Source organism: Chlorocebus sabaeus, chromosome 26 (genome assembly GCF_047675955.1).
Source record: "Chlorocebus sabaeus isolate Y175 chromosome 26, mChlSab1.0.hap1, whole genome shotgun sequence".
NCBI lineage: Eukaryota > Metazoa > Chordata > Mammalia > Primates > Cercopithecidae > Chlorocebus > Chlorocebus sabaeus.
Genome location: NC_132929.1, coordinates 56,243,547 through 56,269,170, shown reverse-complemented (window position 1 = coordinate 56,269,170; position 25,624 = coordinate 56,243,547). Strand labels below are relative to the sequence as shown.

Sequence of the window (25,624 nt, the reverse complement as noted above, 5' to 3'; positions counted from 1 at the left end):
TCCTATGTCTGGTAAATAACTAAATCTTGAGATTTCTTATTCATTTATTTACTAAGAGCCTTACTCTGTTGCCCAGGCTGGAGGGCGGTGGCATGATCCTGGATCACTGTAACCTCCGCCTCCCAGTTCAAGCAATTCTCGTGCCTCAGCCTCCCGAAAAGCTGGGACTACAGGTGTGTGCCACCACGTGCAGCTAATTTTTTGTATTTTTTGTAGAGATGGGGTTTTCCCTTATTGCCCAAGCTGAGCTTGAACTCCTGAGCTCAGGCAATCCGCCCACCTCAGCCTCCCAAATTGCTAGGATTACAGGCATGAGCTACCATGACCAGTCTTTTCCTTATTTCTTTAAAAATATTCCGCATTTCTGCCCTTCCTTAAATGTTTCGATGTAACTAACAAATAAAAATTATTCACTTAAAACATTTATGAATTTATCACAATATGCTACATGGAATAGAATATTTATGTTGACCACACAGTATATTCTTTCATTACAGCAAAATCTACACAAACAAGCAAATTGGGTCAAGTATTTGCTGGGTATGGAAAAAAAAGCAAGAGGAATTACCTAGCTTATTTAAATGTATTTAATTCTTGAGACCGGGGGTGGGGGATGTGCTCTGGCGCCTACCCAGGCTGGAGTGCAGTGGCACGATCATGGCTCACTGCAGCCTGGAGTTCCTGGGCTCAAGCAATCCTCCCACCTCAGCTTCCTGAGTAGTTGTGACTATAGGTATGTGTCACCTCACCTGGCTAATTTTTTGTTGTCCAGGCTAGTCTCAAACTCCCAGACTCAAGCAATCCTCCTGCCTCAGTCTCTCAAGTAGATAGGATTATAGGCACAAGCCACTGTGCTTGGCCTAAATTAAAAATTTAGCAAACTTAAACTAGGATTGGCAGATGTATCTGTTACCATCATGTGAACACCACGTGCAATGAAGTTTCACTGGTAAATCATCCCGTAGGCAGAATGACACACTGCTCTTCATTAGGCTTATCTTTCCAGACATCTTTCCTTATTACCACGTTACTTCCACACACTGCTAGAATACAAACTAATTAAGCAGAGATTTAATAGCCTCCTAAATGGCCTACTCCGCATTCTCTCTCCCTACTACAAAAGCCTTCATACAAATTTTCAAGTCTTCCTAGATCATTTTGAGCTACATGATGGGGATACGAAGAGCATGGGCAAGAACATGATAGATACCATGCTGTGAATACAAGCAACGGAATGTGACTACCGCATACATGGGGAAGAAGGGGCAGAACTGCCAGGCAAGATGGACACAGTCTCTCAGATAATGAGTCAAAACACAAAAGAAAGATATTCCCCTCAAACCAGCAGCCCCAGTTTTCTTAGAGAGTAGTATTTAGACTGAACCGGCCAAAATAGTAAAAGAGAACAGTGTAACACTGCCATTCATTTAATGATATTTTCACAATAAACAAATTTTGAATTTGCAACGTTTATGCTGATGATAAAATTACATGTAAGTGTGAAATGGCTCCCCAACATGTTAAATACTTAAAAATATAAAGTATTGTGTTCATAGGGAAAGCAGAAAAATATGTATTTTAAGCTGGCAATTTCTTAATACATGCACCTAGGATAGCGTCTGGCCTATAACACTCAAATAACAAAATACATGCTAGCTCATATACAAACCCTGCAGATCTTCTGTTTCAGGTACTGCTTTGTCCACAGATGTACTGTCCAACTGAGAAGATGCTACAGATTCTGATAAAAGTGACTGATTTGATACAGAGCTAGAAAAGCAAAATATTTCATTTTAAAAGGTGATCTCTACACATGAATATTAACTAATGTGACACAGTAACAGTTCAACATATCTAAGCAGATGATTAAGATGAGAACACAGAGAGACTTTTTTTAACAACTTAAACATAATCATAGAGCTTTAAAACTAGAGACCAATTTGAACCAGAATTTTACTGCCTTTGTGTATTTCAAGTACCACATGAATCCACTAAATGAAAACTAGCATGATAAAGACATGCTTAAAGAACCCTAAGACAAAGCTGTAAATGATATTCCGGGATAGTAAAACTGAACATCTCCTACCATGAATTGGAAAAAAGGAACCATAGTGTAGGAACTTAATATAGTGGTTCCAAACAGCAGAATAAAAATGAAACCAGTATTGCTGTATGCAGGCTTCCAAATGATGTGACTTCAGAGTTAAAAAATATATATACACAGTATAATATAAACAAATATGAGTACTACACCATGATATTAAACAAAGATAATGTGTGACAAGACTGTATTTTTTAAATACAAGGTAGTAATACTTGCAGAATAAGACTAACATTTCACTTAACATGCTTCCAAAGGACTTCAGGAGTAGGTCAGGATATATTATGAGAAAGAAGACAGAAAAAGATGCCTGAAAAAGAAATCTAAGACTTAAACGATAACCCCCGATACCCCCAAGGTAAAAGCAAGAAATCGCTTTTTCTAACTAGTTATAATCAGACAGATAACATTTTAGGCCAGTTAATCTAAAAGTAGCTTTATGTAGTTTTCCTCATTAGAATTACTCAAACACAGAATATACTCTTTAGTTTTTATTGGCATTCCCATTATAATTCAGACACTACATCTTACCTTGGCTGCATAGATGAAGATGTAGAGTCTAATGTTGACTGGGCTTCTGGGACACTGCCATCTGTGCATTGAACTGGTAAAGATTCAGACAGACTACTGACAGAGGTTGCTGTAACAGTACCACATTTCATATTAGTAATTCTATATGCTAAGCAGTCTAAGACCTTATCTAAAAAAATCAAAATCCATTTTCCACAGAACACAGTATAGAGATTTTCTTTTAATATGTAGTATGTTGGTTCATTATTTTTACTTAAAATTTTTTCAGTGGTTTGCCAGTGAAAAATATATTAATTTTAAACCAGAAGGAAACCATATACAAGTTGTATACATTAATAAACTCCTATGTCTTAGGACTGAATAGCATCCAAGCCCAAATTCTTTAATTCAAAAACATCTTCCAAGTACTACAGTACAAATGAGATATTTAAATAAGATGACATAGCAGTGAAGAATATAGGTTCAGAATTAAAATCTATGCTCAGTACATTAGGTTACACATGTAGATGATGACTTAATTTTGAAACAGTTTATACTCATTTGATCTTGGCCTTGAGAAAATTTGGAGCTTTGGTTAAATGGTTGTAGGTTTTGGCTTGAACAGAAACAGACAAGATCTCATATACAATATTAAATGAACTAATAGCCTACACTTTCATTAACCACAAAAATCTATACATGCAGGCATTAACCTACATGAAAACTATACTAAATGAATAAACACTTCCTATTTTGCAAAGCTTACACTCAGAATTCTCATGATCCTTCTTATACAACTACTTAAACAAAAGACCAAGAATATCCTTTGACACAAAAAGGCATAAAAAACCCTAACGAACTGGGGTTGAACATCCCTTACTACGAGTTAATCCACAATACTCCTCCTTCCTAATGGAGTAAAGCTTCCTCTAAAGTCCACTGAGCTGTGGTTATCAATAATCCACTCTTTCAACAACTACTTGAGCTGTAAAAGTCACACCAGGTAAAAGAACGAGGTTCTTTTATCACTCTCTTACCTTACTTTCCAAGACACTTGAGGTGTCCCCTCTATTTTCATAATGTAATAGAATTCCGCAGCCACAGCAAGTAAGATTATGGTATGAATTTACAGGATTTTCAATGAGTGATGATACTCATTCCTAACTCCTCACTACTAATTATAATCAGAATGTGTAATGAGAAATTTTATTGATATGAATATGGTAATATAAATACAATTTGAGAGCAGAAAAAGGTATTGGGTATACTGAACTATCCACTTGTATTTCAATTACGAATACAGATGGGTTTTACTAGAATTACTTACCAGGTGGGCTTATTCTACCATTACTACTATTCTGTCTTTGAAGATGTTCTTTATAGCATACTGAACACATGCCATTTGTACGAGGGTTTCCATAAAATCCGCAGCCAGTGGAACAAAGCATAGGCACTTGGCTGTGATTAGTTTCTTGAGCCATGTTCCTCCGTTGCACACCTGAAATTTACATAAAATTAGCAAGGAACACAGACATATAACTTCCAATCACACATTATCCAAATCTGCTTTATAAGATAAAGAAAACAACCCCACATATACCAAACTACTCGATATAACTGTCCCAAGACATAGGGCTAAAGGAGAGGAAAATATAAAAACCAAAAGGACACATACTGAACTTTTAATCTCCAACCCACTCTACATAAGCAAGTCTGTACAGGCTCAGAAAGTACAAAGAACTCCTGGAGAAAGAAATCTGTTTTGAAGACTCTACCCCCAGAAGGTTATGGATAACTCATTAAGTCTAGCTCAGTTTGGACCCTCCTAGTAATAAGAGATATACATTATAAGTTTTGATGTATGTTATACTATTTAATTTCTAAGCATTTAAATTTTGCTGGAAGTTCACGTGCTAATGTGTGTTATTTATTCTGTTTTAAAAGCATTTCACATAGTATCATGTCTGGTGAAGATATGGAGAACTGGGCTGAATGCTTGTAAAAAATGATAACAAATTGGTTCAATCTTTTTGGAAAGCAAGTTGGCAATTCACTTCAAGAACCCTATAAAAGACAAATATTGCTATCTGAACCAGTCATTCCCCTTTAAGGGTCTTCAACAAAATGACTAGAGTATAATCAGAAAAAGAATAATAAAATATAAGGGATGTGCTTCACAGTGTATTTATAAACTGATAATAACATTAGAATGTATACAGTTTTTTTTTAAAGCATGATATATATTAATGACAAAAGTTATGCTGTCATTAAAAATATTTTAGAATACTTTTTGATGGAGGGAAATACTGATAATAAATGAAAAGGCACAATATGAAATGTGTATACAATATTTTGCCAATTAGGAAAAAAGAAGCATCCATTAATCATCAAAAAGGACAGTAACGAACACATCCCAGGATGGTGAAGCTAGTGTTTTCCCTGATTCGTACCTTTACTTATAAAATTCTCTAAAATGAAGATATTCTTGCCTAATTGGTGGAAATTTTTATTTTTTAAGTATTTCAAACTAAAAAATATTAAAAACTAAGAGGACAGAGGCATTAGTCAGACAGGCAAGTGATGCTGGGACCGAGGGAACTGTTTGGGAATCACATGAAAGCAATAATCAATTACAGCAGATAGAAGAACCCCAAGTGCCATTTCTCCCATGAAGCAATTGGTTCTTTGGCATGAATAACATGACAGACGGTACTAACAGGCTCTCTTTCTTATTAAAAAACAGCAGTCTCCTAAGTGAAGGTTACTCTGAAATGGGTGTATATGTATTACAGATGAGTTTATTTTCAAAGATCATGAAGAATGAGACTAACCAAAGAAGGAAAATGTTTTGCCACTGAAATTTCCTTGAACTGGGAAATACCCAAGGAAAGCATTCACGGTTTACTGTTACCAACTAGGTTGCTCTTCCCCTACATTATCTGAAGACCGTTGATGGGTAGTGAGGATTTATACATATTTCAGAACCAAAAGCAATAAGGCACTTGACTGAACTACAAAAAAAGAGAGCAGGCTTAGCATTTCCCTTAAAAAAAAAAAAAAAAAAAAGTCCTAAAACTGTTGAGGATAGTTAAACCTTTAGCCTATGAATACAATTTGGGATTCTGGCAAGCATCTTTCTTATTCCATGATGACGAGTCATTTCAGAATCCCATCTTTGCCACCTTTCTTTTTTATAAACGCTACTTTAGAACCCTCTTTCTTCTACAGCCCTGTAAAATATATATACACATATATATACACACACACACACATATCAAATTAAAAAATAACAATGATAGCATAGAAATGCTAATGTCAAACATTTTTGGGTTTTTTCCCTTTTTTGCCTATTTTGTGACGAATACTGGTCTGCAGCTTTCTCTTTTATGTTTATCTGATTTTGGTATCAGAGTAATTGCTCAAGGTCATGTAGCTAATAAGTGATGGAGGCTAGGCGTGGTGGTTCACACTTGTAAGCCCAGCACTTTGGGAGGCCGAGGTGGGTGGATCACGAGGTCAGGAGATTGAGACTATCCTGGCTAACACAGTGAAACTCCGTCTCTGCTAAAAGTACAAAAAAATTAGCCAGGTGTGGTGGCGTGTGCCTGTAGTCCCAGCTGCTCGGGAGGCTGAGGCAGGAGAATCACTTGAACCTGGGAGGCGGAGGTTGCAGTGAGCAGGGGTCATAACACTGCAACCCAGCCTGGGCAACAGAGCAAGACTCCGTCCCTAAATAAATAAATGAATAAATAAATAAATAAATAAATAAATAAGTGATGGAGCTGGGATTATACACACACACATAAACACACACACACACAAAACACCTGGATTGAATCCCAGCTCCATCACTTATTAAGTCATCAGTGATTCTCAAAATATGGTTCACATACCCCTATAGAGGTCAAAATTGTTTTCATAATACTAGTGAGTTATTTGCCTTTTTCACCATATGGACATGAGCACAAATGCTGCTATAGCAATTGTGGGGGGAAAAAAAAAACACCTGAAGCCTTATCAAGGAGACAAATCAAAGCAGTGGCACCCAACTGTACTAGTAGTCAATTCTTCATCACCATGCTCTCACAGTAAAAATTATTAATTTTACTAAATCTTGACCCTGAATACACATCTTATTAACATTTTACGTGACAAACTGGGAAGCATGCATGAAGCACTCCTGTTGTGTAAAGAAGTATGAAGACTGAAGAAAAAGCACTGTGCAATTGTTTGAGTTGTGAGCTGACTGAATTGCCTTTTTCATGGAACAGGTTTTTTATTTGAAAGAATGACTAATAAACTGGTTATTAAGACTTGAGTATTCAGCAGACATTTTTGAAAATGAACAAAGTGCACTCATCACTTCAAACATCTAATAGTATTTCTCATTAAAGACAACAGTCAAGTGAAAAAAACCTTGACAAGCATCTCCAATATTCTGAGAGTTTCTGATAAGATTCCTGGTGATATTAATGAAATGTGATTAGTTGATACGGTATCAATATTTGAAATATCATCATAAGACAGTGAATCAGTATTTTCTAAGCAACCAATGTTGGTTGCTTAGCAAGAAATAACTCATGAACAGAAGATCCATTCAAAGTGAACGGCCATGAATTTTAATGTAACAGGACAAAAAGTTTTATATCGGGGTGTCCAATCGTTTGGCTTCTCTGGGCCACAGTGGAAGAAGAATTGTCTTAGGCCACACATAAAGTACACTAATACTAACGAAAGTGGATGAGCTAAAATAGATAAATAAATAAATTAAATAAATAAATAAATAACGTTTTAAGAAAGTTTATGAATTTGTGTTGGGGCCACAAATTGAACAAGCTTGTTTTGCATGGTTTCAATTTCGCACTGCAGCTATCCTTTAAGAAACTATCAATCGTCAAGTTTTGGTGTAATATTAAAGAAATCTGAAAATGTTATTAAAATATTCTTTCCAAATACATGAGCCCAGATTTTCTTTGTAACACTTAACAGATTGAATGCCAAAGCAATTACTAGAATCTTGCTATTAAGGCAGACTTTTTAAAAAAATCTGCAAAAATGTGTTAACAATGCCACTCTTCTCATTAACAAGTGTGGGGGAGAGGAAAGTGGTTATTTTTCATAAAATATTTTAAAATAAACTAGTACTTACAATATTTTCTCAGCTTTAATTTTTTTTTTTTTTTTTTTTTTTTGAGACGGAGTCTCGCTCTGTCGCCCAGGCTGGAGTGCAGTGGCCGGATCTCAGCTCACTGCAAGCTCCGCCTCCCGGGTTTACGCCATTCTCCTGCCTCAGCCTCCCGAGTAGCTGGGACTACAGGCGCCCACCACCTCGCCCGGCTAGTTTTTTGTATTTTTTAGTAGAGAGGGGGTTTCACCGTGTTAGCCAGGATGGTCTCGATCTCCTGACCTCGTGATCCACCCATCTCGGCCTCCCAAAGTGCTGGGATTACAGGCTTGAGCTACCGCGCCCGGCCCTCAGCTTTAATTTTTAATATGATTTATTTAACTAGATATAACTCTTATACACAAAAGCTCTTCAGGATATTAACACCAAAATTTTGAGAACCCACTGCTTATAAAACGTGCACTCTCAGTATAGACAGTTTGCCCCTCAAGGGGGAAAACACTGATTTTTGGAGGAAAGGGTCACAAAAACCCTTACTCTAGTATAAAACACAGATATACATAAAATATATAAACAGATGTGCAATATCTCTCTGGAGTTAAAATCTCTGGAGGTAGGGGCCACTTAGAAAAAAAAAAAAAACCCTAAAAAGGTTCCTTAGGGAAAAAAGAGAGAAAAAAGACTGAGGAACTCAGGTTTAAACCACCAACTATGCTACACCGCCTATTAACAATATTAAAGTACAAGAGAGGAATTAAAGAAACTTTCCCAATGATAATGATAAATACATGGCTAGCAACAAAACTGTAGAAGAGATAAATACCGTATTTCCATAAAAACTCAAGTAAAAAGTCACAGATGAAAGTACAATATGACCACTAAGCTTTTCATTACAATTACTTCAAAACATTAAGATTAAAGTTTGAAAACATGTAACACTACCAATTTTCCCAAGTCAAACTGCCTGCACGGCATCAAATTAACAATGATACTCATAACTCAAGAGGCACAAAGGGATTCTCATAGAATTCTTAAAAAAAAATAAGAATCAACCTTATTCATTAATCGGTTAGGCCGTAAAATGCACCTTTACATGAAGAGTCAGAAAGACTGAAAAAGACGAAAAACCATAAAAGGGTAATTTAGTTTATCTGAATGTGTAACGGCATAGATGGGGTAGCTATGAAAAAATTGGAAGTCCTGCCTCCCTCCCTTTGCTACTAAACCTTTTTGGGGCAATCGGTCTGGCATTCAAATGGTCAGAGAGGAAAAGGGATAAGGGGAGAAAAGGCAGAACAATTCCTTAACTGCTGCATTGTGGAATTATAAAACCACAAATCCAGAGGCAGGGAGTAAGATCACTCTACCAGATATTTAAAAAATGATTAGCATGGTATAATAAACAAAAGCCTATGAACTGAATAGAATTCATAAAACGTGACTTTTGACTGTTCATAACATTCACAGTCAACCCCCCAACTTACTACTCCCTCTAACATTCCAGACAATACTTAACAGTTATTTGGAGTTTACTATGTGCTAGGAACTGTTTTTACTGTTTTATTTATATCTCGTTTAATCCTCTCAAGAACCCTATGATGTTGGTGTTGTTGAAATCCCTATTTTAGGCCGGGCGCGGTGGCTCAAGCCTGTAATCCCAGCACTTTGGGAGGCCGAGACGGGTGGATCACGAGGTCAGGAGATCGAGACCATCCTGGCTAACACGGTGAAACCCCGTCTCTACTAAAAAATACAAAAAACTAGCCGGGCGAGGTGGCGGGCGCCTGTAGTCCCAGCTACTCGGGAGGCTGAGGCAGGAGAATGGCGTGAACCTGGGAGGCGGAGCTTGCAGTGAGCCGAGATCCGGTCACTGCACTCCAGCCCGGGCAACAGAGCAAGACTCCGTCTCAAAAAAAAAAAAAAGAAATCCCTATTTTAAAAACAAAAAAAAAAGATACTAAAAAAGACTTAGTTACTTGCCCAAGTTCCCCTATCTGGTAAGCAGCTAAGTCAGTGTCTTTTGATCTAAAAAACAAAAACAAAAACCAAAAAACCAACAACAACAACAAACAACAAAGAGAACTGTCAAAGTCCACCATATCCCTGAAAACCTATAATTTTCTGAGCATTAATTCTTATTACTTTCATTTAAGTATACATTTTAAATTCCATTTATTCAATCTTAATATATCATGCAGCTTTAATTAGCTAAAATCATGCTCTTGAAAAAATTTGTTTTTCCTTTATGTCTTTTTACCCAGGAAGTTCTTAGCAGGATTAAAAATTCAAAATTAAATGCTCTAAGACTGTAAAGAAAATTCATTACTAATTATTAAAATTCTGACAAAAGAATAGTAACGATGGCAACATAAACTCAGTGTAACAGCATATACATGTCAATTAAACCTACTTTCCTGTGCTTCCTTCCCTAAAGGTAAGTCACCATGTTCCAACAATTTTTATTTTGAAATGTTTCATCCTCTTATTTTCCATCCCAACTGTGGTTCTCATTGCTTGTCATACCTGGGTTATTTTTAACAGTTTACTGCCCCTCCTCCTAATACATTTATTGAAATTCTCCTAAAACACCCAGTTCTCATCATATTACTTCTGTTTTAGTTTGTATAATTGTCCCAGAGAGGAGTACTCAACCTAGCATTCGTGCTTCGCGTAATTTAACCCGAGCAGCCTAATTTCCCTAGAAAATATGCTGTATGTAAACAGAATGGGTTTGGAGTCAGGTTGCCCACAGCTGGAATCCCAGCTTTGTCATTTTTATTACCTGTAAAAGCTTGGACTTGTTACTAAATTTCCCTGGTTTCAACTCCCTAACGGGCACTTACATCATCTACCTAACCAGATTAAATAATGCATATGAAAAGCATCTAAATAGCATGTGGCACACAGCAAAGTCTCAGTAACTGTTCTTACTCTACTCTTCGTAAAAGCAGAGGGTCTTTTGCTTCCCTCTGGTTGAAACAAATCATGTTCACTCCTGGAAACAAGCTTCTAGCTCATATTGCTCCTTTTTGAGTACATCCTGCCTACCTTTGTATTCTGCTTGTAATAATCCTATCTATTTCAGGAAATCAGCTTAAATTCTATTTCTTCTGGGACCATTTCTGCACCTCAAGACTCTTCTACTCTATTCCTAAGGAAGCTGCTTGTACCACTCTTTTGGGGCACTTAAATGTACCATTACTCAAATACTTCACTGGTATACAACTCTGTTACCAGCTAAACTCTTAAGTTTCTTCTTCAAACCCTCTTTATGCCTAACATGAATCCCACAAAATATTTTGTTGAGTAAACACACTTCATTATTGTCACAAGTATTCATGTCAGGCCAAAAAAACGGTTATTCTGTTGAAAAGGGGAGAAAACTGATGAAGAACGTTTCACAGTGCAATATTCATAATTTATATAATGAAACAGTAAATTCAGTAAGAATGACCAACAGTCCAAGGCAGTTATAAAATGCATACTTTTTTTCACTTCATTCTTTTTCTCCCTCATCCTGAAAAAAATAGGGAGAAAATATAATTTATAATGATGAATTAGTCCAAAGAAGTTGTGAACTAGCAAAGTCAAGTCTGACCCATAGCCATATTTGATTGGCCAGTATCTATTACTTTTTTAAAAAATTAGTTGTTAGCATTCAAAAATTGGGGAATGTCACATAATTCCAGATTTCTTCTGTTGAAAAATAGGAAGATCTGACAATATTGGACTCATGTTCCTCAAATTAAAACCCATCCGCTAGGGCCCTATTAGGCAGAGTCTGTACTCCCCAATTCAAGACCACCTTCAATTTTAGTTATCTAACTGATCTTATAAGTAATCTCTGGCCTTTTCAATTTGGGACCTTCACTAATCATTTCAAGAAAAGAAAAAAAATACACGTAACATGTCTAGTTAAATAAGAATGCACATTAAACTTTGAACTAGTACCACACTGCAACACAAAGTGTTACACAAAGGTAAGACGAGCTCCTGCCACATTCTGCCTTTTTTTAGATCACTGGAAAACTAACTACTCAGAATGGGTGAATTCTCTTTGCAATTGTATCAAATGGATCCCAGAAGAGAGCAAAATAGGATTTATGGTACACTCTAATTTTTTTTTTATTAACTGATCAAAAGAGGAATTACCTAACTTGGCATAGGTGCTTGAGATTAGTGTTTCCTGGTTGCATACAGTAATTCCCAGTTCTAAGCCTTTGGATCTCCAATTATCACATGGATAATAAACAGATATGAGGGATGGTAAGGGGCAGCAGTAACCTTTTTGCAGAGATGATTAAAAAAAAAAAAATCCCGCCAGGCGCAGTGGCTCACGTCTATAATCCCAGCACTTTGGGTGGCCAAGGTGGGCAGATCACGAGGTCAGGAGTTCGAGACCGGCCTGACCAACATGGTGAAACCTTGTCTCTACTAAAAATATAAAAATCAGCCGGGCATGGTGGCGAGTGCCTGTAATCCCAGCTACTCAGGAGACTGAGGCAGGAGAATCGCTTGAACCCAGGAGGCGGAGGTTGCAATGAGCCAAGATCATGCCATTATAATCCAGCCTGGGCAACAGAGCGAGACTCCATCTCAAAAAAATCCAGCAAAGCTCATAAAGCCAACAGATCAGAAAGTATGACTTGATACAAAACACTTGGGATGAATGCTATTTACTCTGATAAAAGTATAGGGATTTTGGACTACTGTACTGACTGTGCTTTGTAGTTTCTCTGCATAGCAGTTTTTTGGGTTTTTTTGAGATGGAGTTTCACTCTTGCTGCCCAGGCCGGACTGCAGTGGTGCAATCTGAGCTCACTGCAACCTCTGCCTCCCAGGTTCCCAGGTTCAAGTAATTCTCCTACCGCAGCCTCCCATGTAGTTGGGAATACAGGTATGCACCACCATGCCCAGCTAATTTTTTATTTTTAGTAAAGACGGGGCTTCACCATGTTGGCCAGGCTGGTCTCGAACCCCTGACCTCAGGTGATCCACCTCCCTTGGCCTCCCAAAGTGCTGGGATTACAGGTGTGAGTCACCATGCCTGGCCTATACAGCAGTTTTTTCCAGACTTCTTCTGTTGAAAAACAGGAAGATCTGACAATACTGGACTCATGTCCCCCAAATTAAAACCCATCAGCTAAGGCCCTATTAGGCAGAGCCTGTACTCTCCAATTCAAGACCACCTTCAATTTTAGCTACCTGACTGATCTTATAAGCAATCTTTGGCCTTTTCAATTTGGGAATCTTCACTATTAGTTTCAAGAGAAGAAAAAAATACACATATCTAGTTAATTAAGAATGCACATTAAACTTTGAACTAGTACCGCAGCACAAAGTGGTAAGATGAGCCCCTCCCACTTATAAGAAAACTTTATAAAAAACTTAAGAGAAAAATTTCCTTATAGCAATGTATCACTATATACTTATCCTATATTGCTATATAGTTACACTGGTAAAATAAATCTCACCAAGAGGCCACTGTATTGTACCAACCTCAGACTGAAAATACAGTATTCCCAGGATGTGAAACCTGTCAATAAGGAAGACTGACTTTTCATACCCACCTGTATCGCAGGGTTGACTGCAAGTCTTAAGAACCCACAAATTCTGGTGTCTGCAGGAGTGGGAGGAGGAGGATCCTGGAACCAATACCTGCAGATACTGAGGGATGATGACGTATGTTCATCACCCAGTGAAGGGAAAGGAGTAGAAAGGCAATATGTCTCATCCAAATGTATCCCCAGACATGATTTATATGGAGTTATAGCCATGACGTGATAAATGATAGTAACGCTCTTGGTACAATCCCATCTCCACTTAGCACACCAAGCTAAACATATCTGTGGTGTCTTAATCATGAAATTACTCAACAACTGAATCTGAAGGGTATCTGTATTACTGAAGCTGACAGCTTCAATCTGCCTACTGTGTTTTCTTTCCTTGCTCTTTTAGGTAACAGAACATCTATTTCTTGCAGGAAGACCATTTCATTTGCTTGGGTAGAACTGACCCGTCCCATCCCAGGGCCAGGCCTGTCTCAGGGGTGAATACCTGAGCCAAGTCTGGGCATGTGACAAGCTGAGCCTTTCACTTTTATATCTGCAATCCATCTAGAGTTGATTTTTTTTGGTATGGAATGAAGAGTTAAGATTAATGCTTTTCTCCATATGGATATCTAATTAACTCCAAACCATTTATTAAAATGATCATCTTTTCCCTACAGTCTCATCTTTGCCCACACATTAGGCCTCATACATGTATGGGTCTTTTCCTAGGCTCTCTATTCTATTCTGCTGGTTTATTTCTCTACCCTGTTCTAAATTACTACAGTTTTTTTCGGTATCTAGCATCAGTTTCAATCTTCCTCATGATTATGTTGGCTATTCTTGGCTCTTCGCATTTCCACACAAATTTTAGATTCAGTTTGTCAATTTCTACTTAAAAAATAAAAACCAATAGGATTTTTATTGGAACTGTGTTGAGTCTACAGATGTGCAAATACTACTGTATATCTCTCAGTTTATTTAGTTCTCCTTTAGGTTCGTAATAATGTTTTATAGTGTTCTGTGACGAGGTCTTGCACATCTTTTAGATACTCCTAGGAATTTGTTTAAAATCTACTATAAATGGTGTATCTTATTTTTAAACCTCATTTTCTGTCTGTTGCCAGCCTCCAAGGTGGCCTGTCCCAATTCCCTGAGCCTCCTGGTAGTCAGGCCTCATGCAGTTCCTTCCCACATTTTATCAGCGTTGGTCTGGGACATCAACAGAATACCACGGAAGCAATGGCATGTCTTCTAAGTCTAGGTCATAAGAGACACTGTGGTTTCTGCTTTGCTTTCTCCTTGGTAACTCACTCTGGAGAGGCTGAGAGCCATGTCATAGAGAAAGGCTCATGTGATGAGTAGCTGAGGTCTCTGGCCAACAGCTATATGCGTGAACCAGGAAGCGGATCTTCTCTAGCCCTGATCAAATCTTTGAATGACTGCAGCCTTGGCTGACATGTGAATTGCAACTTCATGAAACACCCTGGGCCAAAACTACAGCTGAGGCCCTTCCATATTCCCAACAGAAACTGTGTGAGATAATAAATATTTGTTGTTTAAGCCAGTGAATTTTGGGTTAGTTTCTTACGCAGCAATTGGTAACACAGTTTCCGGTATATATGTCTCCCTGCTTCTCGCCCCCCTATAGTTTATTTTCAACACAGCAGCCAGTGATCTTATTAAAATCTAAACCAATCACACTGCTTGCTTACTCAAAATCTTCCAGTAGCTTCCCAACTTACAAAGCGTTAAAAGCCATATTCTTTATCATGATTTAAAGGCCCTTCATGATCTGGTCCCCCATTACATGACTTCCTCTTTTACTCCTCTTCCTATCATACACACTGCCGGGTATGACAGGTATTTTCCTGCCTGAGGCCTTTGTAGTTGCTATTCCTTCTATTTTGCAGAAATCATCATGACTAGGTTCTTCACCTCCTTCCGGTCTCTGCTCAAATGTTACCTTTTTCAAGGAGGACTTCCCTTGCCACCTATTTAAAATTGTCTCCAGCATCAATTCCAGTTTTATCTTTCTTCAACGCCCTTATCCTAATTTCCTATTGTATTGTGTCTCCCCGTGCTAAAATGTTACCTCCATAAGGGCAGGGATTTTGTCCATTTTGTTCCCTGATGCTTCGAATAATGCTTGGTAAATGGTAGGCATTCAATATTGATTGAATGTATGAGTGAAACTGCACTGCCACCTTACCTGCACACCACCACTAGTAGCCAAGGATTTATCCCAAGGTAAGAAACTAGAAGGCTCCTTTTAAAGAAATTGAATTTACTCTTTAAGAAGAGAGCTAGATCTGTCAGCAAGGTGTGCCATATATGACTATATAGTTTGTGCACTGAACAAAGATGTCTGCAGGCACAGCGGCTCATGCCTGTAATCCCAGCACTTTGGGAAGCTGAGACAGGCAGATGACTTGAGGTCAGGAGTTCGAGATCAGCCTGGCCAACACGGTGAAATCCTGTCTCTACTAAAAATACAAAAATTGGCCAGGTGTAGTGGCAGGCGTCTGTAATCCCAGCTACTCAGGAGGCTAAGGCAGAAGTGCTTGAACCCAGGAGGCAGAGGTTGCAGTGAGCCACAATTGCATCACTGCATTCCAGCCTGGGCGACAGAGCAAGACTCCAAAAAAAAAAAGAAAAAAACCAAAAAAACAAGTATGCCTGGCCTCATGCTCCAAGCCTTTGGGCATCTTTCCCATTCAGCCTACTCAGAAAGAGGTTCATTTAGCAATGTGACTAATTTAGCATACCCAATGGCAATTTTATTAGTAAAATTAAGTTGCAGTGAATTTCATGTTCTCAAACTGACCTAGGTTCCATATCGCATACCTTAAAGAGCAAGGCATAGTTTTTACCAGCACAAGGCCACCTAATATTCCTATTTGCAAAAAGAGGAAAACCGTTCAAATTTTCCCACTGGCTTCCACATTCATGGACACTCATTCTCTTTTCTTCTCAAGATTACCACAGATCGATCTATCTATGCCTTTTTATTCGTCTTCGCCCTTAAAGCTTTTAATTCAACCATGTAGACTTTGTGCTTCACGCCCCTGCCCAAAACCTTTTAAAACATCTCTTCTCCCCCTAAGGCAAATCTTCAATTGTAAATGAATGTCCTTTCCTAATTTTAAAGTTTAATATACGGTCATTCTCTAAATTTGTATCTTTTCTGCTCATGAAACTCTGCACATTTTTTACAGAAGAAAACTTGCTTTACTATTTATTGAGTGCTTTATGTGTCAAGCACTTATAAATACCAACCACTTTAATCCTCATAATAGTCCTATGAAGTAGGTACTATTACCACTCTCATTTTACAGAGAAGTAAACTGTTCAAGGACACACAGTTAGTAACTGAGGAGCTGGGATTCAACCCAAGCAGTTGGCTGGAGTCCACACTCTAAATCAATAGTTGCCAAAGCATATCTGTGGACTCCTGGGGATTCCTGAGAGCCTTTCAGAGGTCCCTCCCCCTCCTCCCTGCCCTCCCAGCTCCCTCTTCTCCCCCACTTTCCCCGCTCTCCTCTCTTCTCTTCGACAGTTTTGCTCTTGTTGCCCAGGCTGGAGTGCAGTGGCACGATCTCGGCTCACTGCAACCTCCGCCTCCCAGGTTCAAGTGATTTCCCTGACTCAGCCTCCTGAGTAGCTGGGATTTACGGGCGCCTACCACCACTATTTTTTGTGTTTTTAGTAGAGACAGGGTTTCACCATGTTGGCCACACTGGTCTTGAACTCCTGACCTAGATGACCCACTCGCCTCAGCCTCCCAAAGTGCTGGGATTACAGGCATGTACCACTGCACCCAGTCCCTATTTTCATAGTAACAATAACTTGTTATTCGTCTTATTCACTTTGTTGACATTTGCACTGGCGGTGTAAAAGCAATGAAGGGTAAAACAGCTAGAGCTTTAACATGCCATCAAGGCAGTGGCACCAAACCATACTATAATAGTATAGTTGTCATTATATGACAAGAAGATGTCATATAATATGGTGATGTCATTAGGTAATGACTACCTAATAGTAGTCATTATATTCATCACCATACTCTCACAGTTAAAAAACAAAAAAACCAGTTTCATTTGTGAGTATTCTTGATGAAACAAATTATTTTTATTAAATCTATTATTTTTTTTTTTTTGAGATAGAATTTTGGTCTTGTTGCACAGGCTGGAGTGTGGTGGCGTGATCTCGGCTCACTGCAACCTTTGCCTCCTGGGTTCAAGTGATTCTCCTACCTCAGCCTCCTGAGTAGCTGAGATTACTGGTGTCCGCCACCATGCCTGGCTGATTTTTTTGTATTTTTAGTAGAGATGGGGTTTCACCATGTTGGTCAGGTTGGTCTCGAACTCCTGACCTCAGGTGATCCACCTGCCTTGGCCTCCCAAAATGCTGGGATTACAGGTGTGAGCCATTGTGCCCGGCCCTTTTATTAAAACTTGATTCTGATTACACTTCATTGTATTTTTCCTCTTTCACCTATTTTGAGATACGTCACCCCAGAGTAAAGTCTTCCTCATTCTAGTTTCTCATCCACATACTGGAAACTGAAGTCTCTATCCTCACAGAGGTTTGGGGCACACAGTTCCTAATCAGTCTCCCTTTTCAGGAAAAAGTGTTACTGAGGAAAAAGATACCTACACAAATTCAGAGGAAAAAACTTACTTGTAATAATCAACACTGTCCTTCAACATGAATTAAAATATGAATAATGAGCAAATAATAAGTTTCTAAGCACAAAGAGCACATGAAAGCAAAAAAACAAATTTAACACACAGAACAATTATTTGTTTTTTTCAGAGTTATATTCCCAGCACTCTTGATTAGGGCTGGCAAATTTTTTCTCTAAAGCACCAGATAGCAAATATTCTAGGCTTTGTGGGCCATACAGTCTGTCACAACTGCTCAATTCCGCCTTTATAGTAAAAAAGAAGCCATAAACAACAAGTAAATGAAAAGGAATGGCTGTGTTTCAATAAAACTTTTATTTACAATAAGGGGTGACTGGAACGGAGCTGGTGAGTGCACCACAGTTGGCCAATTCCTGCACTAGATTAATGCCAGGCACATAGGAGGTACTCAAATACATGCTGGATGAATAAATGATTTCACAACTATTTTGGTTAGAAATATTATCAGGAAAGACGTAACAAAATTCCATGACTATAAGCAAGTATCACTTTCTTTTGTCATAGCTCTTTGTTCAAGGATATCTTGATACCTATCACTTCGCTAGCTATTAAACACTATAAAAGACAGGACACACAGTTCTGCTCTCATCAATGTAGGTACAAGAACAGAAATATTAATGTCTGATTTTCTGCACAAACATCACATCTAACTCCAAAATTACAACTTCATTAGCCACAAAACCATCAAATGCTAAGAAGTACCAAAACCACAAAGTTTTAGAATGTACCACTCTCACTTCATAGAGGTATACAAAAATGGATGCCAGAAATGACTGCAAGATATTTCAGAAACTGATTTTCTTTCAGTTAAAGTGTAACACACCTTGTGGGGATGACTAACAAATGCATCATGAAAGGAAGTATAACTATAAATCACTTCAAAACAACTGCTATATTTACAGGGACAACTTGATGTGTAGTAGAAAGAAAAAAGAACTGACTCATCTTCAAATTGGTTGTGAATATAAACTTCCTACTTAGATAAATGTACTTCATTTAAGATAGGTATGATGCCTGTCCTTTCTAACTCATAGGACTTTGAGGGGGTCAACTGGGACGGTGATTGCGAAAATACTTTAACCCGTAAGTTGCAATATAAAGCTCAGTTCAGAATTGGGTGGCTTATTTTAAGTCACATATCTGCAGTTCATCATGAGAGGGAGAGTTGCAAACTGTCAGGTATTTAATAATAGATGCAGTCATAAATCCAAGACTCCTTATTTACCCATAGCTCACAAAGGACAGGTTCATAAAAGTTCTCCTTGCCACAGAGACACTAATCACCTGTTAGGAGATCTGTAAGTAAGCCTCACTTCCACCTGAGATGATACCATTTTTTATTAAAAGCATGATGGAACGGTTTCTAATATCCTCCTCTCAAAAGTTTACAAAATGATGTATCAATTATTCTGGATAACTGGCAACAAAAATTTACTACGTGCTTACGCTCAGTATTTATAACTGTAAAGGAGGGATAAAAGCAAGTATGTGTTCTACCAGGGGAGACTTCTGTGTGCCTAGAATACAGGATAGTGGGAAATGATCTTAGAATAAGGCCACATCACAAAATCTGTGTTTCCATGCTAAGGAGTCGGAATTTAAACCCACAGGCAACAGGGAATCCCACCACCTTAGAATGAAAAGGGGAGCTTTTTAGAACAAGTGCTATTCACTAAATACTACTGTTTTTATATACTTTAAATTGCTCTGAAAATAAATCAAGGTGACTTTAAAAATGCATGCTGCATGGTATCAAAAGTAAGCAAAAATAGTCAATCCAAGGAAAAATAGTTAAAAAAGTTAGAAATACTGTCAATAAATAAAATGTATGCCCATAAAGGCCTATTTGCTAATCAGAAGCCATTCATTTGACTCTATTCTTTCAAGTAGCTAATGCAAAGAAGTACAATGAAATCTTACCCCGGATAACATAAGAGGATTTCATCTATAGTTTACAAGTAAAACGCAACGTGATAAGGTCAATAATATCTGTAAAGTAAAATATAAGTTTCTGGGATGGATGGATGGATGGATAGATGGATGGATGGATTGACTTGAGACAGGGTCTCACTCTGTCATCCAGGCTGGAGTGCAGTGGCGCGATCTCAGCTCACTGCCAGCTCTACCTCACAAGATCAAGCGATTCTCCTGCCTCAGCCTCTCAAGTAGCTGGGATTACAGTTGCGCACCACCATACCCGGCTGATTTTTGTATTTTTAGAAGAGATGGGGTTTCACCATGTTGGCCAGGCTGGTCTTGAACTCCTGATCTCAAATGATCCACTCGCCTCGGCCTCCCAAAGTGCTGGGATTATAAGGCGTGAGCCACCCACCCAGCCTCTGGGTTTTTAGTTCTAATATAAATCAATAGTCTCATGGCTACTTTCAGTTAACAGCCAGTCTTCATGGAGCCAGAGTTAAAAATAAAATCCGGCCAGGGGTGGTGGCTCATGCGTGTAATCCCAACATTCTGGGAGGCCAAGGCGAGAGGATTGCTTGAGGCCAGGAGTTCAAGACCAGCTGGACAACAAAGTGAGATCCCCGTCTCTACAAAAACTAAAAAATTATCTGGATGTGGCGGTGCACACCTGTGGTCCCAGCTACTTAGGAGGCTATGTACGGTGGGAGTACCGCTTGAGTCTAGGAAATTGAGGCTGCAGTGAGCTGAGATCATACTACTGCATCCCTGCACGGGCGACAGAGCAAGACTCTTGTCTCTTAAAAAAACAATAATAATAATGAACTTATTATCCAGGCTTATCATTTAGGCAATCCTTCATAAAGTTTATTTCTAAGTGTATGCTTTTGTTCTATCAAAGATTGCTGTGGCAGAGGAAAAGGGTAGAGAGAAAGCACATTGAGAACGCAGAATGGGTTACAAATTTCTGCTTCAAACAGAATAGTTCGTTTTTGGTCTTTTCACATACCTGGTTTCTGTAAAAGATTTCAATTAAATAAAGGGGTTCAAATGGCTAAAAACTTTGGACACTCTTAAGTTCTTGATTAAGAGTAAATTCAACAATGGTCAACAGTAAGCCAATCTGAGGTAGGGTTGATATACTATACCATGAACACTTTAGAGCATATCTAGGCCACTAGTTATAAGAGGTAAATTTCAGTTAGGCAGCCACCCCACTTTGAATTGAGAGGTTTTGAGTGAATATCCATAAGTCACCAATTAATCCTACTAAATTCTCCAAATTTTTTCCCTAAATTAAAAAAATTAGGTCAGAAAAACTATATAATTAGGTATATATTAGAGTAAGTGCTCACTGAAAACGTCTATCCATTATTACGTACTAGGCCCTGGGCTAAGCACTTTATATAGATCATCTGACTTAGGCCTCACCAAATCTGTATAAGGGAGGTAACATTCTCATACATGTTCCTCTGTAATCAGTTAAAGAAACTGAAGTTACACATGCCATTCACTGCCTCCCTGCTAAAATTCCCTTCTAAGACAATCTGTATACCTACAAATCAGCTCTTGCTGCCCTTTTAGTACCATGGGATAAACCCTCCAGACAAGCTAATTAGACCTGGATGAACACCAACCCAATGAACCTATCTAAAGTCATGGGTGGAGGTGGGGAGGAGACAGAATAGCACACACATAAAAAGTACCAAGGCTACATACTTGCAATTCAATTACATATGATTTTCCAAAGATTTTCAAAATAATCCTTTTTTCTTTCCTTAGTTAGAATGGATTTCTATTTCCATGTGTTCTGGTCCCTGATTAGAATCCAGTAAACAGTGATTTCTTTTAGAACATAACATTAATACCTTGTTCCTATCCTTTGGTATCTCCCCTAACACCTATACTATTTCTAAGCACAAAGTAAAAGTGATTATCAGTGCTGAAATCTAGACTACTTTTAACCTTTAGTGGAATCATCTCAAACAGATAAATTTATCTCACAATAAAACCACTAACTGAAACCTAGTCCTTCCTGACTCTAAATTAATGTACCACCCATCACATTGCTTGTCTTCAAAGGTGTGCCTAGATAAGAAATCTACTAGCATTTAAATGTAAAAATTAGTTTTTATTTCCATATCGCATATAAACAGATTGCTCACTTTAATTTGAGAAGCAGTCACTGACAGACTTCAATACTTGCAACACTGCTTGACTCACCTGTCAATATCTTTATTAAAAAATAACTGCAAGGCTGGGTGCGGGGGCTCACACCTGTAATCCCAGCACTTGGGAGGCCGAGGCGGGTGGATCACCTGTCAGGAGTTCGAAACCAGACTGACCAATATGGTAAAACCCTGTTTCTACTAAAAGTGCAAAATCAGTTGGGCATGGTGGCGCATGCCTGTAATCCCAGCTACTTGGGAGGGTGAGGCAAGAGAATCGTGTCACTGTACTCCAGCCTCGGCAACAAGAGTGAAACTCCATCTCAAAAATAAAAATGAAAAATAAAAATAACTATACTACATTTTATAAATTGTTTAAAAATCACTTTATGGCCAGGTGCAGTGGCTCACGCTTGTAATCCCATCACTTTGGGAGGCCGAGACGGGCGGATCATGAGGTCAGGAGATCGAGACCATCCTGGCTAACACGGTAAAACCCTATCTCTACTAAAAAAATACAAAAAATTAGTTTGGTGTGGTGGTGGGCGCCTGTAGTCCCAGCTACTTGGGAGGCTGAGACAGGAGAATGGCTAGAACCCGGGAGGCAGAGCTTGCAGTGAGCCAAGATTACGCTATACACTCCAGCCTGGGCCACAGAGCAAGACTCCATCTCAAAAAAAAAAAAAAATCACGTTATATAAAACCCAGAGAAAATACACCTAACCTTCACCAAGATTCTTGAAGAAATATTTTTTGCTTCCTCTTCTCCTCTTGGTAGAGTTCCATCTGATGCAGGAGCCAATCTTTCATGTTCCAGACAAAGAGAACTGTGTCATCAATAAATGTCATGTTTAATGCAAATACATTACCTAGTAAAACCAACTATCTAGAACAGTGTTGTCCAATACAGCAGCCATCAGCCACATGTGGCTACTGAGAATGTGAAATGGGGCTAATGCATACAACAGACTGAGACAGGAAGGCAGGGAGTAAAGATTTTTTTTCTTTTTTTTGAGATGGAGTCTTTCCCTGTCGCCTAGGCTGGAGTGCAATGATGCAATCTCAGCTCAGTGCAACCTCTGCCTCCCGGGTTCAAGCGATTCTCCTGCCTCAAGCCTCCCGCGAGTAGCTTTGATGACAGGCGCCCACCACCAAGGCCGGCTAATTTTTTGTATCTTTAGTAGAGATGGAGGTTTCATCATGTTGGCCAGGCTGGTCTTGAACTCCTGACCCCGTGATCCACCCGACTCAGCCTCCCAAAGTGCTGTGATTACAGGGTGAGCAACCACGCCAGGCTAGGAGTAAAGATTTCTATTCTACTCTTCTGTAGGTGTTTCTCATGATACCTTAATTGAAAATACCCTACTTTGTGATGTTCAAATTCTTAATCCTAAAGCCTTAAAATCTATTACTTTGAGCATTTATAATATGCTACCTAGTATTCCTCCTCTCAAAGAACAAACAGGTTTAATAATGATAATAATTTGCAAGCATTGATGATTCAATCAACCTCACAATATCCCACCAGGCAGTAAATTATTACTGTATCTATTTTACAGATTATACAACTGAGGCCCAGAAAGGTTTAAGTAATTTGCTTAGTATCACAGAGATGTCAGAAGGGACACCTAGGATCTGAACTCAGGCAGCCAGACTCTATGGCCTGCATACATGACCATATTACATGGCCTTACATAGCCCAAAAACTTCATTTTAATACGCTGCATTATACAACAGTAAAAGAAGCTCAAATACATTTACAAATCTAAGCAAAACCAAATGAAAGAATTGGGTACAGGATCAATGAGAAGCCTACACTATTGCGGTAAGGTAAAGGGTAGAGCAAGGCAGAGGGAATAAAGTAGACGAGTTTTATATATGGTGCTCACATATTCCTACATGTACTTTCTATCCCAGTAAAGTCAATTAGCTTCTAACTTTACCCCCTTGAGAGAAGACTAATATAGAACAGAACACAGAGAATCATCTCAGAGAGATAAAAAGAAATTTGGGACCAATTTACTATCATACAATTTCCCCCTAAACCCTCTACAGTGATAAAAGCAACTCGCTTCCCTATTGTGTGTTCTCTCCTAATCTCATTTTAAAAATCAAAGTTTCATCAGTATGTTCCAAAGGCTTCTCTCACCTTGAATTTTCCTTATTTTTGATACTAATCAAAAAAGAGGAGGGAAGGCTGTTGAAGTACCATTCACAGAATAGCAGCACCAAATTAAACGTGGCTTTTCAAGGGAAATGCCAAATGGCTGTAAATGAAGACTTAAATTTCATATTACAGACCCTAAAACTGCATTAAAGTGAGGCTTGTCATCATTAAACAAGATTATAAATATTTCTTCTCTAGAACTACTGAAAGATTAGGAACTAGATAACCTCTGGAGATTTATACAGTGGGCTATACATCTACTGACCAATACAGAAAAGAAAATAATGGGGCAAAGTGAAACGTCTGGGTTTTTCACTAGTTTTGAATGCAGCAACATGTGTCTCTCCATTTCTGCCATGTATCCTTTGACCACTTTCATTAAGAATATCCATATTTGGCCATGCAAGGTGGCTTACACTGCTAATCTCAGCACTTTGGGAGGCCAAGGCAGGCAGATCACTGGAGGTCAGGAGTTTTGAGACCAGACTGGCCAACATGGTGAAACTCCACCTCTTTTGTAAAGATACAAAAATTAGCCGGGCATGGTGGCACATGCTTGTAGTCCCAGCTGCTCGGGAGGCTGAGACAGGAGAATTACTTGAACTTGGGAGGCGGAGGATGCAGCGAGCAGAAATGGTGCCACGGCTTCCAGCCTGGGTGACAGAGTGAGACTCTTCAAAAAAAAAAAAGAAAAAAGGATATCCATATTCAATGTGTATTCTTCACATTTTCTAAATGTTTTCTCATTCACTGATTCTAAAGACAGTCCAATTTGATTTTCCTTCAGTCAACACATTTGTGTTATGAAAGAGAAAGTAATTTCATTTTAGTGCATACAAATGCGCAACATTCCTTCTACTCCATGCCTCAGTGAATAGTTAACAAGATTTTATAAGTCTCTGTCTACATGCTCATCATTTTGCTCACTACAATGTTTTATATTTTAATCACTCCATCTGTACAAACAATGCATTCTTCTAAAGAGAGAGAAAAAAACATCCAATTCAGAGTCTCACTTCTAAATCCATAAAGAAAAAGTGGGGGGAGCAGGATAGAAAAAAAAAAAACCAACCCACCATGGATTCTTAAGGTGTTAACTTTAACACCTTAAAGGAAGGAAAAGGAGAAATTTTTCTTCAATGGCATTTCTATTTTTCAAAGTACTTTAAAAAATAAAATTGGCAAATTTAAAAAACTTTCAACTGCATTTAGGGAACCAGCGTGCTTGTATTTTGATACACTCTTTGATTAAATAAAGCGATTTTAAAAAATATTAGTTTTCAAAATTATTATAATTTAAATTATTTCCAGAAGCAATTTTCTATATTAATATCAAACATCATAATCCCAAGCAATTTTTTTATGGTTTTTTGGTCAA

General features: G+C 38.4%; 1 protein-coding gene across 8 annotated transcripts in view; it reads right to left on the bottom strand.

Moving 5' to 3' along the window:
• ZFAND6 (zinc finger AN1-type containing 6) overlaps positions 1–25,624 on the bottom strand; it is an 83,004-nt gene that overhangs the window by 14,592 nt on the left and 42,788 nt on the right. For all 8 annotated transcript variants that reach the window (XM_008015678.3, XM_008015674.3, XM_073012382.1 and 5 more), the window contains 3 exons: positions 3,939–4,109; positions 2,633–2,741; positions 1,670–1,770 (listed from right to left, as the gene is read on the bottom strand). In XM_008015678.3, coding sequence (XP_008013869.1) covers positions 1,670–1,770; positions 2,633–2,741; positions 3,939–4,092 — 364 coding nt within the window. In that variant the 5' untranslated portion in view covers positions 4,093–4,109. The remainder of the gene's footprint in view (positions 1–1,669; positions 1,771–2,632; positions 2,742–3,938; positions 4,110–25,624) is intronic.